At 48.0% G+C, this 21,444-nt stretch overlaps 1 protein-coding gene and 1 long non-coding RNA gene across 3 annotated transcripts in view; one reads left to right on the top strand and one right to left on the bottom strand.

Annotated features, from left to right (window-relative positions):
* Nucleotides 1-21,444, bottom strand: part of LOC147706619 (uncharacterized) — a 187,018-nt gene that overhangs the window by 69,226 nt on the left and 96,348 nt on the right. The gene's annotated exons all lie outside the window — the stretch shown is intronic.
* The window catches only part of LOC147706618 (cell adhesion molecule CEACAM4-like), a 107,512-nt gene continuing 97,756 nt past the window's right edge, over nt 11,689-21,444 (top strand). Inside the window, exon 1 of one of the 2 annotated variants that reach the window (XM_086933110.1) lies at nt 11,689-12,116. In XM_086933110.1, coding sequence (XP_086789236.1) covers nt 12,047-12,116 — 70 coding nt within the window. In that variant the 5' untranslated portion in view covers nt 11,689-12,046. The remainder of the gene's footprint in view (nt 12,117-21,444) is intronic. The other variant, XM_086933109.1, reaches the window with a different exon arrangement.

Raw genomic sequence — 21,444 nt, 5'->3', positions numbered from 1 at the left:
AGTGACCGTTTCCGTAGAGTGAGTGGGACGGAAACCAGCCTGATAAGGGTTTAAGTAGTCAGAGGCCTCAATAAAAGAGCTAAGGCAGTTGGTGACATGTTTCTCCAAGACCTTACCCAAAAAGGGAAGTAGGGAGATGGGTCGAAAGTTGGAAGAAATAGTCGGATCAGCTCCCACCTTTTTCAACACTGGAACGATCATGGCTGATTTAAAAAGATTAGGTACGACGCCCAAGGCTAGAGATTTATTAAGGAGAGTAAGTGGTGGATCGACACAGATCTTATGGAGGATATGGGAAGGACAACTATCAGTAGGGGAGCCAGATTTAGTGGAGCTCACCAAACTGAGTAAATTCTTTGTCAGTATGGGCGGAAAGTGTGAGTAGGAATGTATCCTAGGAGGGGGAGAGGGAGAAACGAAAAAGGGGGACGGAGGAGAAATATGGGATTGAATACTGGAAATTTCGGTGAAAAAATAATTATGGAGGGAATCACACAAATCCTGAGGGAAGAGGTTTAGCGGTTACTCGATCGAGTTTAGAAAGACTATTGAGAACGGAGAAAATTTCCTTGGGCTTATAAAGGGATGATAAAATCATTGCGGAAAAATATTGGGTTTTAGCAGTAAGGATGTTGTTTTTATATTCCCTAAGAATGGTGGAATAGATGGTTTTATCAGTGGGGTCATAGTGCTGGTGCCACTTTCGTTCAGCCTGTCTAAGCTGAATTTTCTTGGCTTGTAGAGAGGGGGTAAATCAGCTTTGTGCGTCATGAGGACGCTTAAGCCGAATCGATCTCCAAGGGACCAGTTCATCACAGGATGAAAGGAGCCAAGAGTTAATGGCCAGAGCCAGGTCATGGAGAGAGGAGTCTGGGTTATCAGCATAAGCCGGGCTGAGGGTGGAAAGCGAGGAGCAGAGAGAGTCAATATTATCTCGACCCCAGTTTCTCACTTTAACATTGATGGGTAGAGGGGAACTCGTCACAGGTTTTAACCCCATGGCTGCTAGGCGTTTTCCCGTCCTGCGCTGGGTTTTATTCATTTTCATTGTTTTATGACGAGCTGGCCTTGTCATCCGCGCACGGCAGGTAAGCGCCATGACGAGGCCAGCTCGTCATTAGCCTCGAAGGGGTTAATAGAAGGGAAAAAGAGACCAAGTAATGGTCAGACCACAAACAAGGAGAGACTGAAAGTGAAGAGATATCCAAATTGGCCGACCAAATTTGGTCCAAAATATGGCCAAGCTTGTAAGTAGGGGAATGAACCAGTTGTATCAAGTTCAGATTAGTAAGCGGTTTAGAAAACTCCTTAGAATGAGAGTCCTCCATGGGATCACCAGGCCAATAATTAAAGTCACCCGGAATCACTACCCACGAGTTGTTAACTATTAGTTTGGCCAAGATCTCGCTCACTAATGAAGGAAAGGCGGGCATAGATTGGGGAGGACGGTAAAACAAAACACAAACCAATGGAGGAGAGACAGATAATGTTTTCATCACTAAGTAATCAACAGCAGGGATCGTCGGGGAAGGCATTAAGGAGAAAGACCATCTGGAATGGATGATGGCAGCCACCCGCCCCCACTTTTACCTGCGCGTACAGCATGTAAATAACCTAACTGATAAGACTGCATTCTAATATAAAGATGGTTCAGTATATGTACCTCGATAAGCTAGGCACAAAAATTTAATTCATTCATTTATTTTCAGGCTCTCCCCTGATGAAGGGACCATCAGTCCCGAAATGCACTGGGCTGAACTCAGAACCCTCAATCGCCGCATACAAAGCATTATGTTTTAAAATATAACGATGAATTGATAAATGTGCATATAGTAAAATACATTGTCGGTTCAATATAAATTATGCAATGGTGAATACATTGCAATAATGTAAAAGAAAAATCAAACTGTTAAATGAGTCATTAGTTAACAGATAACCAGAAAACTCAGTCAGTATTTAACCACATTACAAGGCAGGGCACGTTTGAGCCCAGGTCGCCAGAGAGTGGCCTGACCACTTTCAAACCCAAGAGCAGTAGGTCAGAGCTCTTTTTAGATCAGTCTGCCATGTTGGCCACCCAGGCCCTGCCCCATTAGCGAGTACATTTGACTTTTGTTGCTTGCATTTACCACCTATTCACCAATGTTTATGTTTCTGTGTGCTATCAGCAACAGATTCCTGTTTAGAATTAAGTAGTTGCATACCTACAGAGATTTTATACTATTTATGATTCCCCTTTAACGTGCAAATGTATCATCAGCACTACCACAGGGATCTTCTGAAAATCTGTGTGCTTGGATTTATGAGGCTCTTGCCTCGGTGCTGCAAAAATCTCCCAACTCAGGTGCACTGTCAGGACCACATGCCATATTATTGCCTCTGCAGAATGTTTAACCTTGAAGAGGAGGCACACACCCCTTCCACCCACACATACACACACACACACACCCCCACACACACACACGCACACACATACACGCACGCATGCACACAAACACACACACACATACACACACCCACACCCACAAGCATGCACACACACACACACACATACACACCCATACTTACACACACATGCACACACACACACATGCATGCACACACTCAAACACACACATTCTAGGCCCCACAAACAGTATCAGTCGCTTCTCCTTCTGCTCCACCAGACTCCTCCTCTCATACATCCTACTCATACACAGACCCAGATCTGGAGGAGGGGCGATCGCCTCCGTCACTCTTTATGCATAGATCAGCCTCTCACCCCACATCAGAGCCTCCTCCTCTCTTCTTGAGTTACACTAGAAGCTGAGGACCTAGCTTTTCAAGTAGCCAACCTACCATAGGCACTGCTAGGCACTGATGGGCACTACTGGGCACTGCTAGGCACGCATACTCAGCATGAGGACAACCTCAGGGTAACAGTGCGCTTTACAAACACACAGAACAGGGCATGGAAGGAACAGAACAAGGAAGCTACATTTCCTTGCAGAGGGTCTGGTAAGTTCCTCTCTTTAACACATCCCTTACTGACAGCCAGTGTGCACCAAAGAGGTAAGGGCACATGCAGAGCATGCGTGGCACTGCCAGATGTTCCAGTACAAGCGCAAGCTCCACACACATGCCTATTGGATGCACTACTGACAGCTGGAGGACAGGAATCCCTTCCACACCAGTCAGGCATGAGGCTGGCTGCAGCAGTGGATGACACACACACACACACACACACACATAACACACACACCTAAACACACACACATACACACACCAGATAGGAACCATATTATGTCTGTGTGTACCTCTGCATGCGCTCAGAACAGACGCAGCACTGACACCACCCCTGGTAGCTGTCCTGAAATACAGAACCACTATAGCAAATGTATGAGCACTTCAAGCTTGTCTCCCACCTGAACAGACCTATCATACACTGCAGTCAATGCACATGTGCCTCACACACATGCAGGTTACATCTCAGTAGTGCAAGCTTCTCCCATACATAACTGATACCACATAGATAACACTTACACCTAACCAGAACAAGTATAGGACGTCCTCCTCATGCATCATCTCACACCTGTGAGGGAAAAGTAGATACTCTCGACAAAATATTCTGATGCAAGGGTGCCTGCTTCGGAGTAATAATGTTTTTTGTGCAGAAAGAGGCTCCTTTCTGCACACAAAAAAATAAATGGACACATTGTTCTCCTTCTATGTGTGCTGCATAATGCCGCACATTTGGAAAGAGGAAAAAAGGAGGAGACATAAAGTTATTTCTCCTCGTTAGGCCTCCCCTGGGGAGGTGTAGGCATTTCACACAGTCCCCGGTTTACAAGTCAGTGTAAATCTGGGAATGCATCAAAATCCATGGGTATTGTGTGAGAATACCCATCACAACTCCCATGAAACACATCTTTGACGCACAGTAAGGCAATGCAGCAACTTGTGCTGCTTTGCCTTTTTTCTTACAGAGTTTTATATAGCGCAAACTTGACCCGAATAGGATATCAGAGCACTTTACATAGCACCAGTTGCATTACACGAGGACTCATTCACTTTTGTTAGGCACGGGGAGATTAAGTGATTTGCCCAGAATCACAGGATGTTTTAGCGTCATTACCGAGGCTCAAACCCAGTTCCCTATTTCTGAGGTCGATCGCCCTAGCCGTTAGGCCAACTCCTCTCCCCGTACTACAACTTCCAAAGAAAAGGGTTCTACGTACGAGGGATCAATTGCGCTCAGTTGAGTACCTGTCTATGTGGCAAGTCTGTTTGACTAATTGGATGGTGCTACAAGGGGAGGGGTGACCCTAAAACCCCCTCAAGAGCTGTTGTACAGAACAAAAACCGTAATTACAAAACACAGTCCCTGTGCACACACAAGTAAGATATACATATAGTAAGTATAATTTCAAAACATTTTCGACTTGGTAAGAAGGAAAATGAAGGGTGAAGCCTTGTAGGTCTTGATGCTTTAATACTTGAAACAAGACAATGCCAGCCGACACGTGTTTCGTCTGAGTACAAATAAACTCGGACTCTTCAGGGCTTACTTCCCATTGAAGCAAGTGGAACAATCCCTGAACCGGTGATAATTCCAACCCGGTTCGGGTGTTGATCAATTCCCCAATGGTTTTCAGACAATCAATAGTTGATGATCAAGAGGAGTCTGTTCTGCGCGTGGAAAATTAAACCCATATATTTCGGGCTGAATGCAATAAGCCGTAGTATTATTCTTAGAGGCAGACTAAATAAAAGGGAATCTTCCCGATGTATGGTGTGTGTATCGGAATTCGTAGAGTTGCGGTTCAAACTGGTGCCGATCCCATAATGGTCTGTGTGGCTGATTCGGCGTTCTCGTGTGATGGCGAAATTTTCTGCACCTCTCCCCGTACTTACTCCATAACTACAAGAAATCTACCCTCTGTGTGCTCGACCGTGTTTTTTTGCCTGGTAGATATGGGTCTGCACTCAGCACCAGCGATGGGTAAAATAAAGGTGATGCACAGCCGGTGCAATGGGCCAGTAAATAAGCCCATCTGACTTCATACATCTCCAAAGTACAGTCGTGGATGGAGATCACCACATTGAATTTCAATGCATAAAAAAAACTGGATTTGTCACTCCCTCACCCCAAGCTATGAGATTCCCGTGACATAGAACGATCACCTGAACAGCACTGGTATCTCGCCTGAATCATCACTTCAGCTAAATCCCTATGAATCAACCTAGATCCAAAACTAACCCGTAATCCACATGTTAAGCCCATAGGCAAAACAACCAGATACATCTAACGCCACCAGGACAGAGGGTCAGAGATTTGGCAATCAGCCAAAAAGTGGTGATGACCCATCTGCCATATCTAGAGTACCATAGACATTAACAGACTCTTACTGTGAGTGGACAAGACATGCGCCACCTTTAAGATGATGTCCTGCATTTACAGAACTCTTAATAAGGCTCTTTATATAATACTCACAAAATACTCTGCTCTGTCCCCAAAGACAGGCTTGGTCAGTGATAAGTGTAGGCATCACAAATGTACGCTTCCCCTGCTTTGGGATCTCATCTTCATGATGTAAGGATCAGGGACCTGATACACAAAGCTAGGCTGCCACTACAAATGGGAGTTAACTATTTAAAGTCGAGCCAATCAATCAAGCCAGGAAGCCGCCCTGCGGCCCACTCCAAAAGTCAGAATAATGCGTAAGACCTTATGTGTGCTGGGTCAGCCTGACCTTGCTGCCATGGGGGTGTGAATCGTTCTACTACTTGTTCATGTGTAAGGAACTGTGAAGTGGGAAGCTCGTCTTCTACCCCAGGTCTTCAAGAGATCTTAATATACCCTCTGCATAACAGTCCCTGACTCTCTGTTTGTCCGCCACCGTCTAGGCACGCATCTTACGGGCTGTAAGTTGGCCCCTGGCGGCATTTGCAGGCCCACCAGCGGTAGTACTGGAGAGTAGGGGCACAGCTGGACCAGCCCCAGGGAACTGCACCCAACATTGTAGTGTGATTTTTAGTAGTTTGGTTGTCAGTCCTCTAGTGGGGCATGCCCCCAGCAAGAGCTGCAGGAGCCATCCACAATCAGGGTGTTCACCAGAGGGCCTCAGTTCCAGTCTGTGCTGTCCGCACAGCCTGCTGGCCAGCCATTGTGTTTCTGCTGCTATATAGCACAGCTCAAGGTAATTGACCCTAGTCCACCTTCCAGTGTCAGTGATAAATAGTGGGCAGCTATGCCCTGAAATAATGCTATCCCAAATCGATTACCACAAAAAGGTGTCTAGAGAACAAAACCAAGACCGGGGTTTCAGGGGCGGTATTTGCAAAATAATAAAGCAGTCTGGGCAGGATCATCATTTTCGTAAGTGATACTCGTGCCATCAAAAGGGAGCCTCAGTGTGCGTCAGAATACCACTCTTGCTCGTAGGGATCTGAGCGCACCCCCAAGATTACCCTCCCGCTGTGCGTGTCCTTATAGAAAACTTGGACCCCAAGATCAGGGAACGTTCAGGGTTCCCACGGCAGCTCAATACGTGGATCCCCTTGGGTGGAACTGTGATGATCTCGTGGATCACCTCGGGTGGGACTATGGCAATCTTATGGATCCCCTCATATAGGGCTGTGGTGATTGAGTGGATCTCTCAGGTGGGATTACAGTGATCTCCTGGATCCGTGCTGGTGGGACTGTGGTGATCTCATGGATCCCCTCGTATGGAGCTGCAGTGATCGAGTGGCTCTCCCAGGCAGGACTGCAGTGATCTCCTGGATCTATGCGAGTGGGACTTCGGTGATCTCGTGGATCACCTTGGTGGGACTGTGGTGATCTCCCTAACTGGGAAGACGCAGGACATCTCCCAGCTGGTACATAAGCCTGTCTCTTATCCCAGACATTTGAGCATCAAGACCCGTCAGGGCACCCCCTTGTGCAGACAAGCAGAAGAATAGGAGCATGTCGCCCATGTATAGCAAGATGTCATGTTCCCCGTCATGAAGAATAGGAGCATGTCGCCCATGTATAGCAAGATGTCATGTACCCTGTCAGGAAGAATAGGAGCATGTCGCCCATGCATAGCGAGATGTCATGTTCCCCGCGATGAAGAATAGGAGCATGTCGTCCATGTATAGCGAGATGTCATGTTCTCCGTCATGAAGCCATGTACATAGGCCCCTCCCCTGCTGCCAAACTGCTCCAGCAAACAGCTCTACGGCCAATGCAAACAGCAGGATCTGGGCTATAGTGTCTCCATGTGCTGTCTGAGGTAGCAGGCTTGCAAAGTTAAGACATATTAAAGACATGGCAACCATTTCCTGCTAGAGAAGAGGAACTGACTTTGATGGTGAAATAAACCCACACAAACGTTTTCTGCAGATGAGTGACCAACTCTACCACAGACCCAGCGTCTCGTGCTTGTGTGAATCTCGATGGGGTACGTGATGTTTGCCCTGTTTTTACCAGTCTCGGGCTCCCTTATATAGCAGTGTAACCCATTTGGCTCACTCTGGGCCCATGTCCATGCATGTCTTAATTTTGTGCACGTTTCTCCACTGTAAGGTATCAAAGGCCTGCCGCAAGCCCACTGATAGTACCACTGCCTTTGGGGATGTGGCTCCTCCAAGAGTGTACAGGTGCTGGATTTTCAGAGAGGTGTTGGGAAGCAGAATAAAGCCATTCTGATCCTCGTGGATCAAGAAGTATATATGGGGTTGTAGGCGCGTAGCCAGGACTTTGCTAGGGATTTTGTAATCTAATGTGAGCATTGACAGGGGGCACTATGAAGAGGTGTCCACTGGGTCTTTCTTGGGCTTCAACAAAGCCATCAACAGGGCTTTTCAACAGGTTGGTGTTAGGGCACCCGCCTCCCACACCGCGTTATATAGAGTCGCCTGTTGGGATACCAGCGGTGAGCAGAACAAAAAGTAAAATTCCCCAGGTTGTATGCCCATACAATGGCCTCTAATCACCACTTTACATGCCTACCAGCACTGAGCCCAGATTATGAAGTAAATAATTACTAATTACTGCCCGTGGGGAGCCATGGAATACCGAGTAAGACGGGAATTCCGGTCAGAGTTGCCATGTAGGGATCGGGGTCTGCCACCTCCCTAGTGCAAGCACAACATGAGCGGGTTATATATAAGTACGGCCCAGATATTCTAGCTGCATAGCCTGGTCTGTGACTGCTGGAGATGCTGAGACCCCACCCAGTTGAACATAGAAGTCATGCACTGGCAAGTAAAACAAATGCACAGCTTCAGGCCATGGTGGAACGACCAAACGTCCATCGAAGGTGGTGGCTAGTTTCCAGATGGGGCAGTCTATTAGTGGGGTGATGATCTGTTCAATGATATATCCGCTACACAATTGAAATCATATCCCAGTATCCTTTCAGCTTCTATGGACATTCTTAAGAGTGGTGCCCAGGATTCTAGGAATGCGGTCTGATTGATATTGGGGGCATAAATACAGTCCAACTCCAAAGGTTTCCGCCAGAGTGCTAACAACCAGTACTCATTTCAATTCTTCGTCAGTGAGCTAGCTGGGGCTCGCAGATGAAGGAGACCCATGCACAGATCCATATGAGTATGTCCCTGCGAAAGAGTTTCCTTGAGGAATGCAATGTCCACCCACCCATAGCACCAAGGAAGAGTGTACCTGGTGTCATTTACAGCCGAGTGCATCCCTAGGACATTCCAGGTGAGGTTCATGTTGCTGAGGGTTTCCGTTGACAACATGTTGTGTGTCTCCTGGGTCTTTTAGTATGACCTGGCAGAAGGCCATGGGCCACATACACATCAAAACGAGGCCCAACATTATGCAGACGTGGGGGGGCTGTGTGGCCAATAGTGGAACAATTATGACAAACTCTGTGTGCCCTATGAGGCCTAAAACCCAACACTTCCTCCCACTGAACCGGGCGCACCGACAATTGTCAAGCACCCATACCCGAACAAATCAACAACTTGAGTGTCACCAAGTGTCCAGTGCCAAAACGCACCTTGCATCTGCCGCAAGGGTCTCACTAACGTTGAATGAACTGAGGTCAAAGCATCCTCCGCTGGACACCATTACCACCAGATGTGGAGTATGGTGCACAGTATGAAAAACCAGAATAACAGTGATCATAATGGGCAGACTGGTTTGCGGTCCCCTTGCATCAGGACCCCGGCAAGCAATACAGGCTCCAATGCTAGTCTGGAGTAATCAAAGGTCATCAGCCATGGAGAGTGTCAAGGGCAGGCCAAGAGGGGCTCCAGTGAGGGCCAAGTCTCAACTGGATCCCCCCCACAGGCAACAGATCGACGATCCCTCGGTCCCACGCAGCTAAGTGGGGTGGCTGCCTCCAGTGCGCACTCTTTGGCCAGATCCATTTGTCGCTTGGTTAGACTCATCTCCAAAGAGTCCGTTCTGAAACTATGTTTGCAGTGTTGGGGTGAGGTGGGAAGTCCTGGGTTCGGTCCTCCCCCATGTGATGAGACTCGATCCAGTCCCAAGCCTCCCATGGGGAGTCACAGAAGAATGTGCAACATTTAGATATTAACTTGAGGCGAGCCAGAAACTGCAGCATATTTAAGACCCAAGTCTCCAGGCAATATTTCAACTCAGAGAAGGATGTCCTCTGTCACTGATCAGCCCGGGTATAGTCTGGGAACAGGGCAATTTCAGCATCCCAAGTTGTAGGGGGCCGGGTGTGTGGGCTGTGTGCAACAGGTTTCCCTGTCGTTAAGTAATGTTGCTACTACTGGACAGAGCTCTGCTGGAGGAGGTTGCCATGCCGGTACTCGTGGGCCCTTCCCAGATCAAAGAATGGGACAGGCCCTTTGGTAACCACCCTCGTGCTGAGCCATTACTCAATGAATGCCATCATATCAGGTCCCTCTGAGTCCTTGGGGAGGCCAACCATTTTAATGTTGTTGAACCTGCTGCATCTCTCCATATCTCCAGCCTGTTGATCCAACTGTGCGACTTTTGTAGTGAGATGTGTCACCTGTTTTTTTAGCTCATTTACCAATGCTTGTACCACGTGGAGGATAGTCTGGGTAATTTTCACCCTGTCATGTAACTTACGATGGTGGTTGCACAGGAGATTCATGTAATTTGCCATCCGGTCGGATTTCATCTCAAGCCTCTGTTGCATGGCTGTGATGGACTCAAGGATACGGAACAGCTTGTTGAATGAATTGGGGGGCACAGTGGGCCATCATCCTTAAGCTTGGTCTCCTCCAGGTAGGGTGGTGTAGTGTCCAGGATGAAGTGTGTGCCTCCTGCCAGACCTTTGGTCGATTTTGTGTGCGCTGTGATGTTCACAGAGGGCTCACCAGGCAGAGAAGTGGTGGGAGGCTGGAGAACAGAGGAGAGTGGGGGCCACTGTCATCCCCGGTTTGCAAGTAGCATGATTAGCCCCACAGTAGAGCTCCCCAAGTGTTGTGCAGCTATGTAGGCCTGGGGGGAACAGGAGTGGCACTCCTCCTGTAGAAGCAGTAACTGGGGACGCTAGCCTTCTGCCTCAGTCCACACCCTGCTTGTTCCTCACCCGCAGGGGTAACCAACATCACCACTCGAGGGAGCGCTGGGGGAGGGTAATCTCAAGGCACTGCTCTTCTGTTTGCCTAGACAATGGCTTGTGCTGCTCTCTGTCAGTTAGGAGCCCCCAGGCAGAAAACAGAAGCACCCCCCATGTTGCAGACCCCAGCACGGGGGTCCCAGAGGGAATGACAGGAACCTGGACAAAATTCCTCCCCCTTTCGCCACAATTGGCTTACCAAATGGTGACCCCCCCAGTTGGCGCATCCATCATGCCCCAGGGACTTATCACATTGTCCTTGATAGGGGGATCAAGGCCCAGCTATTTCTCCAGTGTAGTTCTCATGATGTGGAACTTCGTAGGCTTGTCCCTACAGTTCAGGGTTTTGGTGGGTTGCTGCTGCATCTCAGATGTGGCTGACGATGCTGGGCAGGCTGAGGGGGAGGGTGGGATGTGATTTGATGCAGATCCAACTCAATGGCCACCTCCTATATGTAGACCCACGGCAGGAGGTTAGCAGAGTCACATGGGGCTTCCAGCTCTGTTCACAAAGCCTCACCCATCAAAGCTCTGCGTGGCCCATTCTGCCGTTACAAGCTGCAGAGCGCTCCTGGTTGGGCCTCAGTGCCTGCCATGGCAGCGCACCCTCCCCGATATGTGACGGGGTTTAAGAGACAGGGTGCAGGATGGTTACAGCAGCGGCCAGATCTCCATAAGATGTGGTCATCTTCATGCATGTGTGGCCTTAACCACACTGATTTTAGGCAAATTCATCTCTACAAGTCTTTGCAGACATGAGCCTGTGACACAATCCATGGGTGGACGCACAGGAAGGGCCATGAACCATTTGTGGAAAGATTCCTTGAAGCAGAGTAATGCAAGGAAGAGCATTGGGTAGCAGTACGTTTGGTTACAAACCAACACAAATCACCATTTGAATTGCTTCGTGAAGATCAAACTGGATATTTATTCCGGTCTGTGTTAGAAAAGAGATGCACACTCAATGCAACATCTTTCTGGATCTGGGCTGCAGTGTCTCCATGTCCTGTCTGAGGATGCTGGTCTGCAAAGTTCAAAGTATAGCCAAAGGCGTGGGAACCGTTTCCTGCTCGAGAAGAGGAACTGACTGTAGTGGTGAAGTAAAGCCATGCAGACGTTTTCTGCAAAAGAGAGACCAACTCTAACCACAGACCCATGGAGTCACAGCTGGTGAGAGGGGAGGAGGCATCCCTGCAGCTGAGGGCTGGAGGAGACTGGAGACAGGGCAAGAGCAGGCACTCTCACTGCACTCAGGATTGTTGAAGGATCTGACTGTGAAATGCTCGGGTGTCCTGTCTCTGCAGACAGAGGAGTACACAGGTTGAGAGAGACACTCTCACTGCACACTGGATCGTGAAAGGATCGGATTGTGGAAGGCTCAAGAGTTCTGTCTCTGAGGACGGGGGAGGGATTCACAAGTCAGGTTCTACACACTGAACTCTTCTTCCAGCTCAAGTGTGACTTCAGCTCGTGGTGTTTGACGCACAATGGTGATTTCAGTGAAGAGCTGGAGGCCGGGTGGACGAGTTCATGGCGGCTGGGGCTGGATCCACACAGGTAAGGCAAAGGACAGTGAGACACCATGACCGGTGCCTGCAGTTTCTGCACACACAGGAGATTCCCAGGGTCACGCATTGCGTCATCTAGAGATAGAGGACACTGACCTCACATCATTACTAATTAATTGCATTGTCGGTAGCTTCAAAATCTAAGATTGTGGAAAGCCATGTCTCACATGAATGACGTAAGCATGACGTAAGCAGGGAGATAAAAGAGGCAAGCGTGTTTCTGAATTGTTCTTTAATGTATTCTTTAATTGTTTTTATAAAGCACCTAAATGACCTAGAGAAGTCTTCCAAGCACCTAGGTTGGGAAATGTAGAGGGTGACGGAGTAACACAGAGCAACTGTTCCTACAGTTACAAGATGTGCACTATTTGTGTGCACTATTGTTCCTATTTTTGCACTATTTTAGTACCATTGTTATAAGGTGATCTAATGCCTCCTAATCTCCAGGGCGAGAGTTGTTTACTGTCCATGACCTCCATCCAGCCACGTGCCCTGGTATCTGGGAGACCTTCATCTCTCTGCATGACCTTCATGAGACCTTGATTCACAGAAGATGAACTGGGAGAAGGTGAAGAGTAGGGAGCCTGATGTGTGTACAGAGCCCTCTCCAGAGGGTTCCTACCTTGAGCAGTATCTCCTGGAGGGTGGCGAAAAGAAGGGAGCCGGGTATGTGCAGAGCCCTCTCCAGAGGGTTCCTACCTTGAGCAGTATCTCCTGGAGGGTGGCGAAAAGAAGGGAGCCGGGTGTGTGCAGAGCCCTCTCCAGAGGGTTCCTACCTTGAGCAGTATCTCCTGGAGGGTGGCGAAAAGAAGGGAGCCGGGTGTGTGCAGAGCCCTCTCCAGAGGGTTCCTACCTTGAGGAGTGACTTCTGGGAGGGAGCAGGGAGGTGAGGAGAAAGGAGCCGGGTGTGTGCAAACGCTTCCCGAGAGCGTTCCTAAATTGAAGAGTGTGTCCTGAGAGGGAGACGCAGAGAACCTGGGGGCATATTACCAACGTTAAGCGATATTTAACGCTAACGATGCTTAGTAACACATTTTTTAACGCTAAGCATCGCCGGAAATTATCGCAGAGATAACTTGCTATAAGCAAGGTTTATCTCAGAAGTGATAAAAATCCTCACGCTAACTGCCAATTGAGAGATTATCGCTGGAAAACTAACGATAATCTCTCAAAGTTTGGCGTTAGCTTGATGATAGGGGCTCACAAACTTAGCCATGATATCCACCTTCCATAGGATATCATGGCTAAGTCAGGAAAATACCAGGTGTAAAAAAAGCAGTGCTAACCGCGGTTAGCGCTGCTTTTTTTATCACTAACAGGGTTAGCGAAATCCTTGATAATAGGAGAAATGTCGCTTAACAACATTTCTCCTATTATTTTTCTCTGGAACGCCCCCTTTGCATCTCATTAGAGATGCAAGGGGAAGCGTTGAGAAAAAGGGTGCTAACATGCGAATTTGCGTGTTAGCACCCTGTTGCTGATAGGGAGATCATTTTAGCTCCGCTTTCTTGGCTTTTAAAGCCAAAAAAGCGGAGATAAATCCCTTGATAATATGCCCCCTGGTGTGTGCAGAGCCCCTTCCCATGAACTAAGCAAAGAGGACGAAACCATCCCAATGCAAAATGAAGTGGGAATACCTGAACTGGAAAAAAAAGAAATTGCGAGTGCATCAGCTCAGATACCACAGAATGCTAGTCAAACATCAATGAGCAATTATTTGTTAAACGCGCAACAATATTCAGGTACTGAGCAGACATCTTCGCAAGGAAAAACGCTCAGCGACATAAGTAGTCACTCGGAGCTCGTTAGGTCTTTATTAGACGCACTTGAATCCTCTGTAAAGGCACTTAACCTGCAATTGGATAAGCTGGATATCCAAATAGACCTTATGAATATTACAGCGCTATATATAGCAGGGTTAAATACCAAACTGGATAAACTTAATAAGTTAGTAACAACAGGGCAATCCAAATATACGTTAGAGCAAAGTCCCAGAGCCTGTGGTCCAATAATCGACAAGCTGAGTCTCCTTTCAACCCCCCTAGAAAAAATAATAGCCCTTAGACAGCAGAGGTGCCAAGCATCCAACCCACAAGAGCTGACAGGAAAATACAACTAGTTGCTCCAAACTGGTGGAAAAGAAAGAAGAAGACAAAAATACAACAAGCATTGGCATAGCCAATAGGTCTCGCTTTTGGGACCTTCTAAGTATTGAGTTATGCAGCACAATATCCTTGGTGCAACCACAACAACTGTTGCATGGCTAAACACTTATAAGGTCCCAAAGGCGAGACCTATTGGCTATGCCAATGCTTGTTATTTTTTGTTCTTGGGGGGAACCGGGCTAGTGCCAGGAGGGACAAGGGTGACTGTCAGGCCATGGGGATGAAGGGTGAGTGCCATAGAGGTGAGGAGTGAGTGCCAGGGAGATGAGACATAAGAGGCAGGAGGGTCAAAGGTGAGTGCCAGGGAGGGGAAGGGTGAGTGCTGAGAAGGGGAAGTTTGAGTGCCAGGGGTGAGGGGTGGCTGCCAGTCTAAGGGGGTGAAGGGCTAGTACCACGTGGTGAAGGTTTAGTGCTACGTTGGGGGATGAAGGGTGAGTGCCAGGGAGATGAAGGGTGAGTGCCATGGAGGTGAGATGAAAGAGTCAGGAGGGTCAAAGGTGAGTGCCAGGGAGTGGAAGGGTGAGTGCCATGGAGGTGAGATGAAAGAGTCAGGAGAGTCAAAGGGGAGTGCCAGGGAGGGGAAGGGTGAGTGCAAAGGATGAAGGGTAGCTGCCAGGCCAGGGGGATGAAGGGCTAGTGCCATGGAGGTAAAGGGTGAGTGCCAAGGGGGCGAGTAGTGAATGCCAGGAGGGACATGGGTGAGTATCAGGGAGGTAAAGGATATGTGCAAGGGAGGGGAAGTATGAGTATCAGGAGGGTCGAGGGTGAATCAGGGAGGTGACAGTTGAGTGTCACTGAGAGTCAATGCTGAGTGCCAGAGAGGGAGAAGGGTGAGTGCCAGGTGCGAGGAGTGACTGCCAGGCCTGAGGGGGTGAAGGGTGAGTGCCAGGGAGGTGAGGGGTGAGTGACAGACTGCAAACAGTCGTGATCTGGGATCTAGAAGGAGGTGAGGAGATCATCACCCGGTGTGTGCCAGGCTGGGACGCACCAGCGCCAGGTTAGACTTGGGTGGATACAAGAACCTCTGAAAGGCAGATGCCAAGTCACTCGTAACCTTAGTACAGGAGTGGGGTGCGCAGGAGAGAGTAACATCTTCAAACAAGAAACTATTCGAAATCCTGAAAACTCCACTGTAGGGTCTTGCAACCTTATGTGGGAAATAATTAGCAAATGAATGGGCTTCCGTAGCGTACTTGCAGCTTGTTACAGCAACTTATTGAGATAAAGTTTGCATTGCAAATAAGCCAAAGCTAACACAATTTGAATTAGTAACTGTAAAATTCGCAATGAACTAGCAACAAGTTGAAAAAGCACATCAGAATTGAACAGAGGAAACTGAATAATAAAAATAGGGGCAATATTGGTCTCCTTTTCAGAGCTGACAGTTAAAAGAACAGGGTGTTGTGGAGGTCTCGGGTTCTGGTGGAATCAGAATTTTTAAAAGAGTCAATTTTTCCTAAAACGTTTTTTTTAAACAACTCTTTTGAACACACTAGAGTATAGTGCCATTCGAGTGCCACTGTTCTTCTCCTAAGGCACAAACTCTGTGTAACAAACTGATTAGAATAACTGTTTGCTGATTAAAACTAAGTGGGGCACAAATGCAGTTTAGTATTCTGGTTATTGCTTGAAGGAAGGATAAGAAACCTGGTTACCTTTGTCTGTACCACTGATATCTATGTGGATCAGGGAAAATGCATGGAGTGGTATGGTTGAAAGGATACGTGCAGGCTGCTTAAATATTGTAGAGAATGGATTGTCAAGAACTAGAAAACAAGAGTGAATGCTGAATAAAAGTAGAAATGCGAACACTTTCACGGCGAAGGTGGCCGTGAAAGTGAAACTGATTGTGATCATGTGAAAGTGAAACTGATCGCGATTGTGCTACCTGGCTGAGAGGAGGCTGATAGGCAGTAAGTGGCCGGGGGCCGGGTATGTGTGTGTGTGGTTGTGTGTGGCTGTGTGTGGTTGTGTGTGGTGGGTGGTTGTGTGTGGTGGTATGGTTGGGTGTGGTTGTGGTTGTGGTGTGGTTGTGTGTGTGGTTGTGTGTGGTTGTGTGTGTGTGTGGTTGTGTGTATGGTTGTGTGGTTGGTTGAGGTTGGTTGTGTGTGTTTGTATGTGGGTGTGTGTGTGGTTGTGTGTGGATGTGTGTGTAGTTGTGTGTGTGTGGTTGTGTATGTGTGTGGTGTGTGTGTGGTTGTGTGGGTGTGTATGGTTGTGTTTGTGTGTGGTTGTGTGCGTGGTTGTGTGTGTGGTTGTGTTTGTGGTTGTGTGTGTGGTTATGTGTGTGTGGTTGTGTTTGTGGTTGTGGTTGGGTGTGGTTTGGTTGGGTGTGGTTGTGGTTGTGTGTGTGTGGTAGTGTGTGTGGTTGTGGTTGTGTGTGGGTGTTGTTTTGTTTGTGGTTGTGTGTGGTTGTGTGTGTAGTGTGTGTATGGTTGTGTGTGTGGTTGTGGTTGTGCTTGTGTGTGGTTGTGTGTGTGTGGTTGTATGTGGTTGTGGTTGTGTGTGTGGTTGTGGGTGTGGTTGTGTGTATGTGGTTGTGGGTGTGGTTGTGTGGTTGTGTGTGTGGTTGTGTGTAGTTGTGTGTGTGTGTGGTTGTTTGAGTGTGTGTGCTTCTGTATGTGGTTGTGTGTGTGGTTGTGTGTGTGTGTTTGTGTGTGTGTGTGTGTGTGTGTGTGTGTGGTTGTGTGTGGTTGTATGTGTGGTTGTGTGTGTGGTTGTGGGTGTTGTTGTTGGTGTGTGTGGTTGTGTGTGTGGTTGTGCATGTGGTTGTGTATGTGTGGTTGTAGTTGTGTGTGTATGGTTGTGTGTCTGGTTGTTGTGTGTGTGTGTGGTAGTGTGTGTTTGTGTGGTTGTGTGTGTGTCTGGCTGTGGTTGTGTGCGTTTGTGTGGTTGTGTGTGTGTGTCTGTGGTGTGTTTGTGTGTGTGTGGTTGTGTGTGTGGTTGTGTTTGTGGGTGTGGTTGTGTGTGTGGTTGGGTCATTGGGTTTAATTGTGTGTATGGTTGTTTGTGTGTGTGGTTGTATGTGTGGATGGGCATGTGGTTGTGTGTGTGGTTGTGTGTGTGGTTGTGTGTGGGTTGTGTGTGTGGTTTTTTGTCTGGTTGTGTGTGTGTGGTTGTGCGGTTGTGGTTGTGTGGGTGTGGTTGTGTGTGTGTGGGTGTGTGTTTTATTTTGTGTGTGTGGTTGTGTGTGTGGTTGTATGTGTGGTTATGGGTGTTGTTGTGTGTGTGGTTGTGTGTGTGGTTGGGTGTGGTTGTGGGTGTTTGGTTGTTTGTGTGTGTGGTTGTGTGTGTGGTTGTGTGGTTGTGCATGTGGTTGTGGTTGTGTGTGTGGTTGTGTGTGTGTGATTGTGCATGTGGTTGTGGTTGTGTATGTGTGGTTGTGTGTGTTGGGTTGTGTGTCTGGTTGTGGTTGTGTGTGTTTGTGTGGTTGTGTGTGTGTGTCTGTGGTGTGTTTGTGTGTTTGTGGTTGTGTGTGTGGTTGTGTGTGTGGTTGGGCCGTTGGGTGTAGTTGTGTGTGTTGTTGTTTGTGTGTGTGGTTGTATGTGTGGATGGGCATGTGGTTGTGTGTGTGTGGTTGTTTGTGTGTGGTTGTGTGTGTGGTTGTGTGTGGGTTGTGTGTGTGGTTTTGTGTGTGGTTGGGTGTGGTTGGGTGTGTGTGGTTGTGGTTGTGTGGTTGTGGTTGTGTGGTTGTGGTTGTATATGTGTGGTTGTGTGTGTGTGGTTGTGTGTGTGATTGTGTGTGTGCGGTTGTGTGTGTGTGGTTGTTTGTGTAGTTGTGTGTGTGTGTGTGGTTGTGTGTGTGGTTGTATGGGTGGTTATGTGTGTGGTTGTGTGTGTGGTTGTGTGTGGTTGTGTGTGTGTGGTTGTTTGCATGTGTGGTTGTGTGTGTGGTTGTGCATGTGGGTTGTGGTTGTGTGTGTGGTTGTGTGTGTGGGTTGTGTGTGTGGTTGTGTGTGTGTTGTTGTGTGTGTTGGGTTGTGTGTCTGGTTGTGCTTGTGTGTGTGGGTTGTGTGTGTTTGTGTGTGTGTCTGTGATGTGTTTATGAGTGTGTGGTTATATGTGTGGTTGTGTGTGTGGTTGGGTAGTTGTGTGTGTTTGTGGGTGGTTGTGTGTGTGTGTGGTTGCACATGTGGTTGGGCGTGTGGTTGTGCATGTCATTGTGTGTGTGGTTGTATATGTGGTTGTGTGTGTGTGGTTGTGTGTCTGGTTGTGTGTGAGTGGTTATGTGTGTGGTTGAGTGAGTTTGGTTGTGTGTGTGGTGTGTGTGGTTGTGTGTGTGTGTGTGTGTATGTGTGTGGTTGTGTGTGTGTGGTTGTGTTTGTGTGTCAGTGGTTGTGTGTTTGGTTGTGTGTTGTTGTGTGTGGTTGTATGTGTGGTTGTGTGTGGTTGTGGTTGTATGTGTGGTTGTGTGTGGTTGTGTGTGTTTGGTTGTGTGTGTGGTTGTGTGTGTGGTTTTGGTTGGGCGTGTGGTTGTGTGTGAATGTGTGTGTGTGTGTGTGTGTGGTTGTGTTTGTGGTTGTGTGTGTATGGTTGTGTTTGTATGTGTGGTTGTGTGTGTATGGTTGTGTGTGTATGAGTGTGGTTGTGTGTGTGTGGTTGTGCATGTGTGGTTTTGTGGTTGGGTGTTTGGTTGTATGTGGGTGTGTGTGGTTGTGGTTGTATGTGTGGTTGTGTGTGTGGTTGTGTGTGTTTTTGTGTTGTTGTGTGTGTGGTTTTGGTTGGGTGTGTGGTTGGGTGTGAATGTGTGTGTGTGGTTGTGGTTGTGGTTGTGTTTGTAGTTGTGTGTGTATGTGTGTGTTTGTATGTGTGGTTATGTGTGTATGAGTGTGGTTGTGTGTGTGTGGTTTTGTGGTTGTGTGTGGGTGTGTGGTTGTATGTGGTGTTGTGTGGTCATGTGGGTGTGGTTGTGGTTGTATGGGTGTGGTTGTGTGCTTGATTGAGTGTGGTTGGTTGTGTGTGGCTGTGTGTGTGGTTGTGTGTGTGGTTGAGGTTGTGTGTGTCCTTGTATGCGGTTGTGGTTGTGTGTGTGGTTGTGGTTGTATGTGTGGTTGTGTGTGTGAATGTGGTTGTGTGTGTGGTTGTGTGTGTGTTGTTGTGTGTGTGTGGTTGTCTGTGTGGTTTTGGGTGTATGTATGGTTGTGGGATTGGGTGTGGTTTTGTGTGTGTTTATGATTGTGTGAGTGTGGTTATTTATGTTTGTGTGTGTGGTTGCGTGTGGTTGTGTGTGGCGGTGTGGTTGTGTGTGGTTGTGTGTGGTGGTATAGTTGTGTGTGGTTGTGGCGTGTTTGTGTGTGTGGTTGTGTGTGTGTGGTTGTGTGTGTGTGGTTGTGTGTGTGGTTGGTTGAGGTTGGTTGTGTGTATGGTTGTGTGTGTGGTTGTGAGTGGGCGTGTGTGTGGTTGTGTGTGTGGTTGTGTGTGTGTGCTCGTGTATGTGTATGATTGTGTGTGGTTTTGTGTGTGTGGTTGTGTGGGTGTGTGTGGTTGTGTGGGTGTGTGGTTGTGTGTGTGTGTGTGGTTGTGTGTGGTTGTGTGTGTGGTTATGGTTGTGTGTGTAGTTGTGTATGTAGTTGTGTGTTGTTGTGGTTGTGTGTGTGGTTGTGTGTGTGTGGCTGTGTGTGGTTGTGGTTGTGTGTGCGGTTGTATGTGTGTGTTGTTGTGTGTGTGTGGTTGTGGTTGTGTGTGCGGTTGTATGTGTGTGTTGTTTTGTTTGTGGTTGTGTGTGTGGTTGTGTGTGTGGTTGTGGTTGTGTGTGTGTAGTTGTGTGTTTGTGGTTGTGATTGCGTGTGTGGTTATGCTTGTGTGTGTGGTTGTATGTGTGTGGTTGTGTGTGTGGTTGTGTGTCATTGTGGTTGTGTGTGGTTGTGGGTGTGGTTGTGTGTGTATGTGGTTGTGGGTGCGGTTGTGTGGTTGTGTGTAGTTGTGTGTGTGGTTGTGTGTGTGTGGTTGTGTGTGTTTTTTGTGTGTATGGTTGTGTGTGTGTGGTTGTGTTTGGCTGTGTGTAGTTGTGTGTGTGTGGTTGTGTTTGGCTGTGTGTAGTTGTGTGTGTGGTTGTTTGTGTGTGCTTGTGTGTGTGGTTGTGTGTATGTGTTTGTGTGTGTGTGTGGTTGGGTGTGTTTTTTGTGTGTGTGGTAGTGGGTGTGGTTGTATGTGTGGTTGTGGGTGTGGTTGTGGTTTTGTGTGTGGTTGTGTGTGGTTGTGTGTGTGTGGTTGTTTGTGTGTGTGGTTGTGTGTGTGGTTGCATGTGGTTATGTGTGTGGTTGTGTTGTTGTGCATGTGGTTGTGTGTGTGGTTGTGTGTGTGGTTGTGTGTGTGGTTGTGTGTGTGTTGTTGTGTGTGTTGGGTTGTGTGTCTGGTTGTGGTTGTGTGTGTGGTTGTGTGTGTTTGTGTGTGTGTCTGTGGTGTGTTTGTGTGTGTGTGGTTGTGTGTGTGGTTGGGTAGTTGTGTGTGGTTGTGTGTGTGGTTGTTTGTTTGACTGGTTGTATGTGTGGTTGGGCGTGTGGTTGTGCGTGTGGTTGTGTGTGGTTGTGTGTGTGGTTGTGTGTGTGTGGTTGTGTGTGTGGTTGTGTGTGTGTGGTTGTGTGTGTGTGGTTGTGTGTGTTGTTGTGTGTGTGGTTGTGCGAGTTTGGTTGTGTGTCTGGTTGTGTGGTTGTGTGTGGTTGTGTGTGTGTATGTGTGGGTTTGTTTTACTATCCTTGTGGGGACTTGAGTATGATAACACACTCACGCTGTGGGGACTTGATTGCACTGTGGGATTTGAAGAAACAAATGGCATATTCAACGTTACAAGGTCTTCTGAAGAAACAACTGATATCTCGACTGGGCATCACAGGGAGTGGTCCCTGGTGACGGCAGCTAGGAAGGAAGAAGAGCTCAAGGAACAAAGTGATAATCACATCAGCGATACTTCGGTGTCCGGGCTAAGTGAAAAAATAGCAGCACACACCGAGGAGGGCGGAGAGCCACAAATACCAAAAGGGCTAACAACAAGCACACAGACTAGTGATCCAACTAAGAGTGACTCTGATTCAAGCTCAAAAAAAGGCAATACAGGAAAGCAACAAAGTAGAGCCCAATCTGAGGAGACACTGCCCCCTGGGAAGAAGAAACAAGGAGAGCAAGCTGGGAGTTTGACATGGCAACTGTTTGTAA

The sequence above is a fragment of the Lissotriton vulgaris genome, chromosome 7 (assembly GCF_964263255.1).
Source record: "Lissotriton vulgaris chromosome 7, aLisVul1.2, whole genome shotgun sequence".
In the NCBI taxonomy this organism is placed as follows: Eukaryota; Metazoa; Chordata; class Amphibia; order Caudata; family Salamandridae; genus Lissotriton; species Lissotriton vulgaris.
The sequence above is the reverse complement of the archived record's forward strand: the minus strand, read 5'-3'. Positions and strand labels throughout refer to the sequence as shown.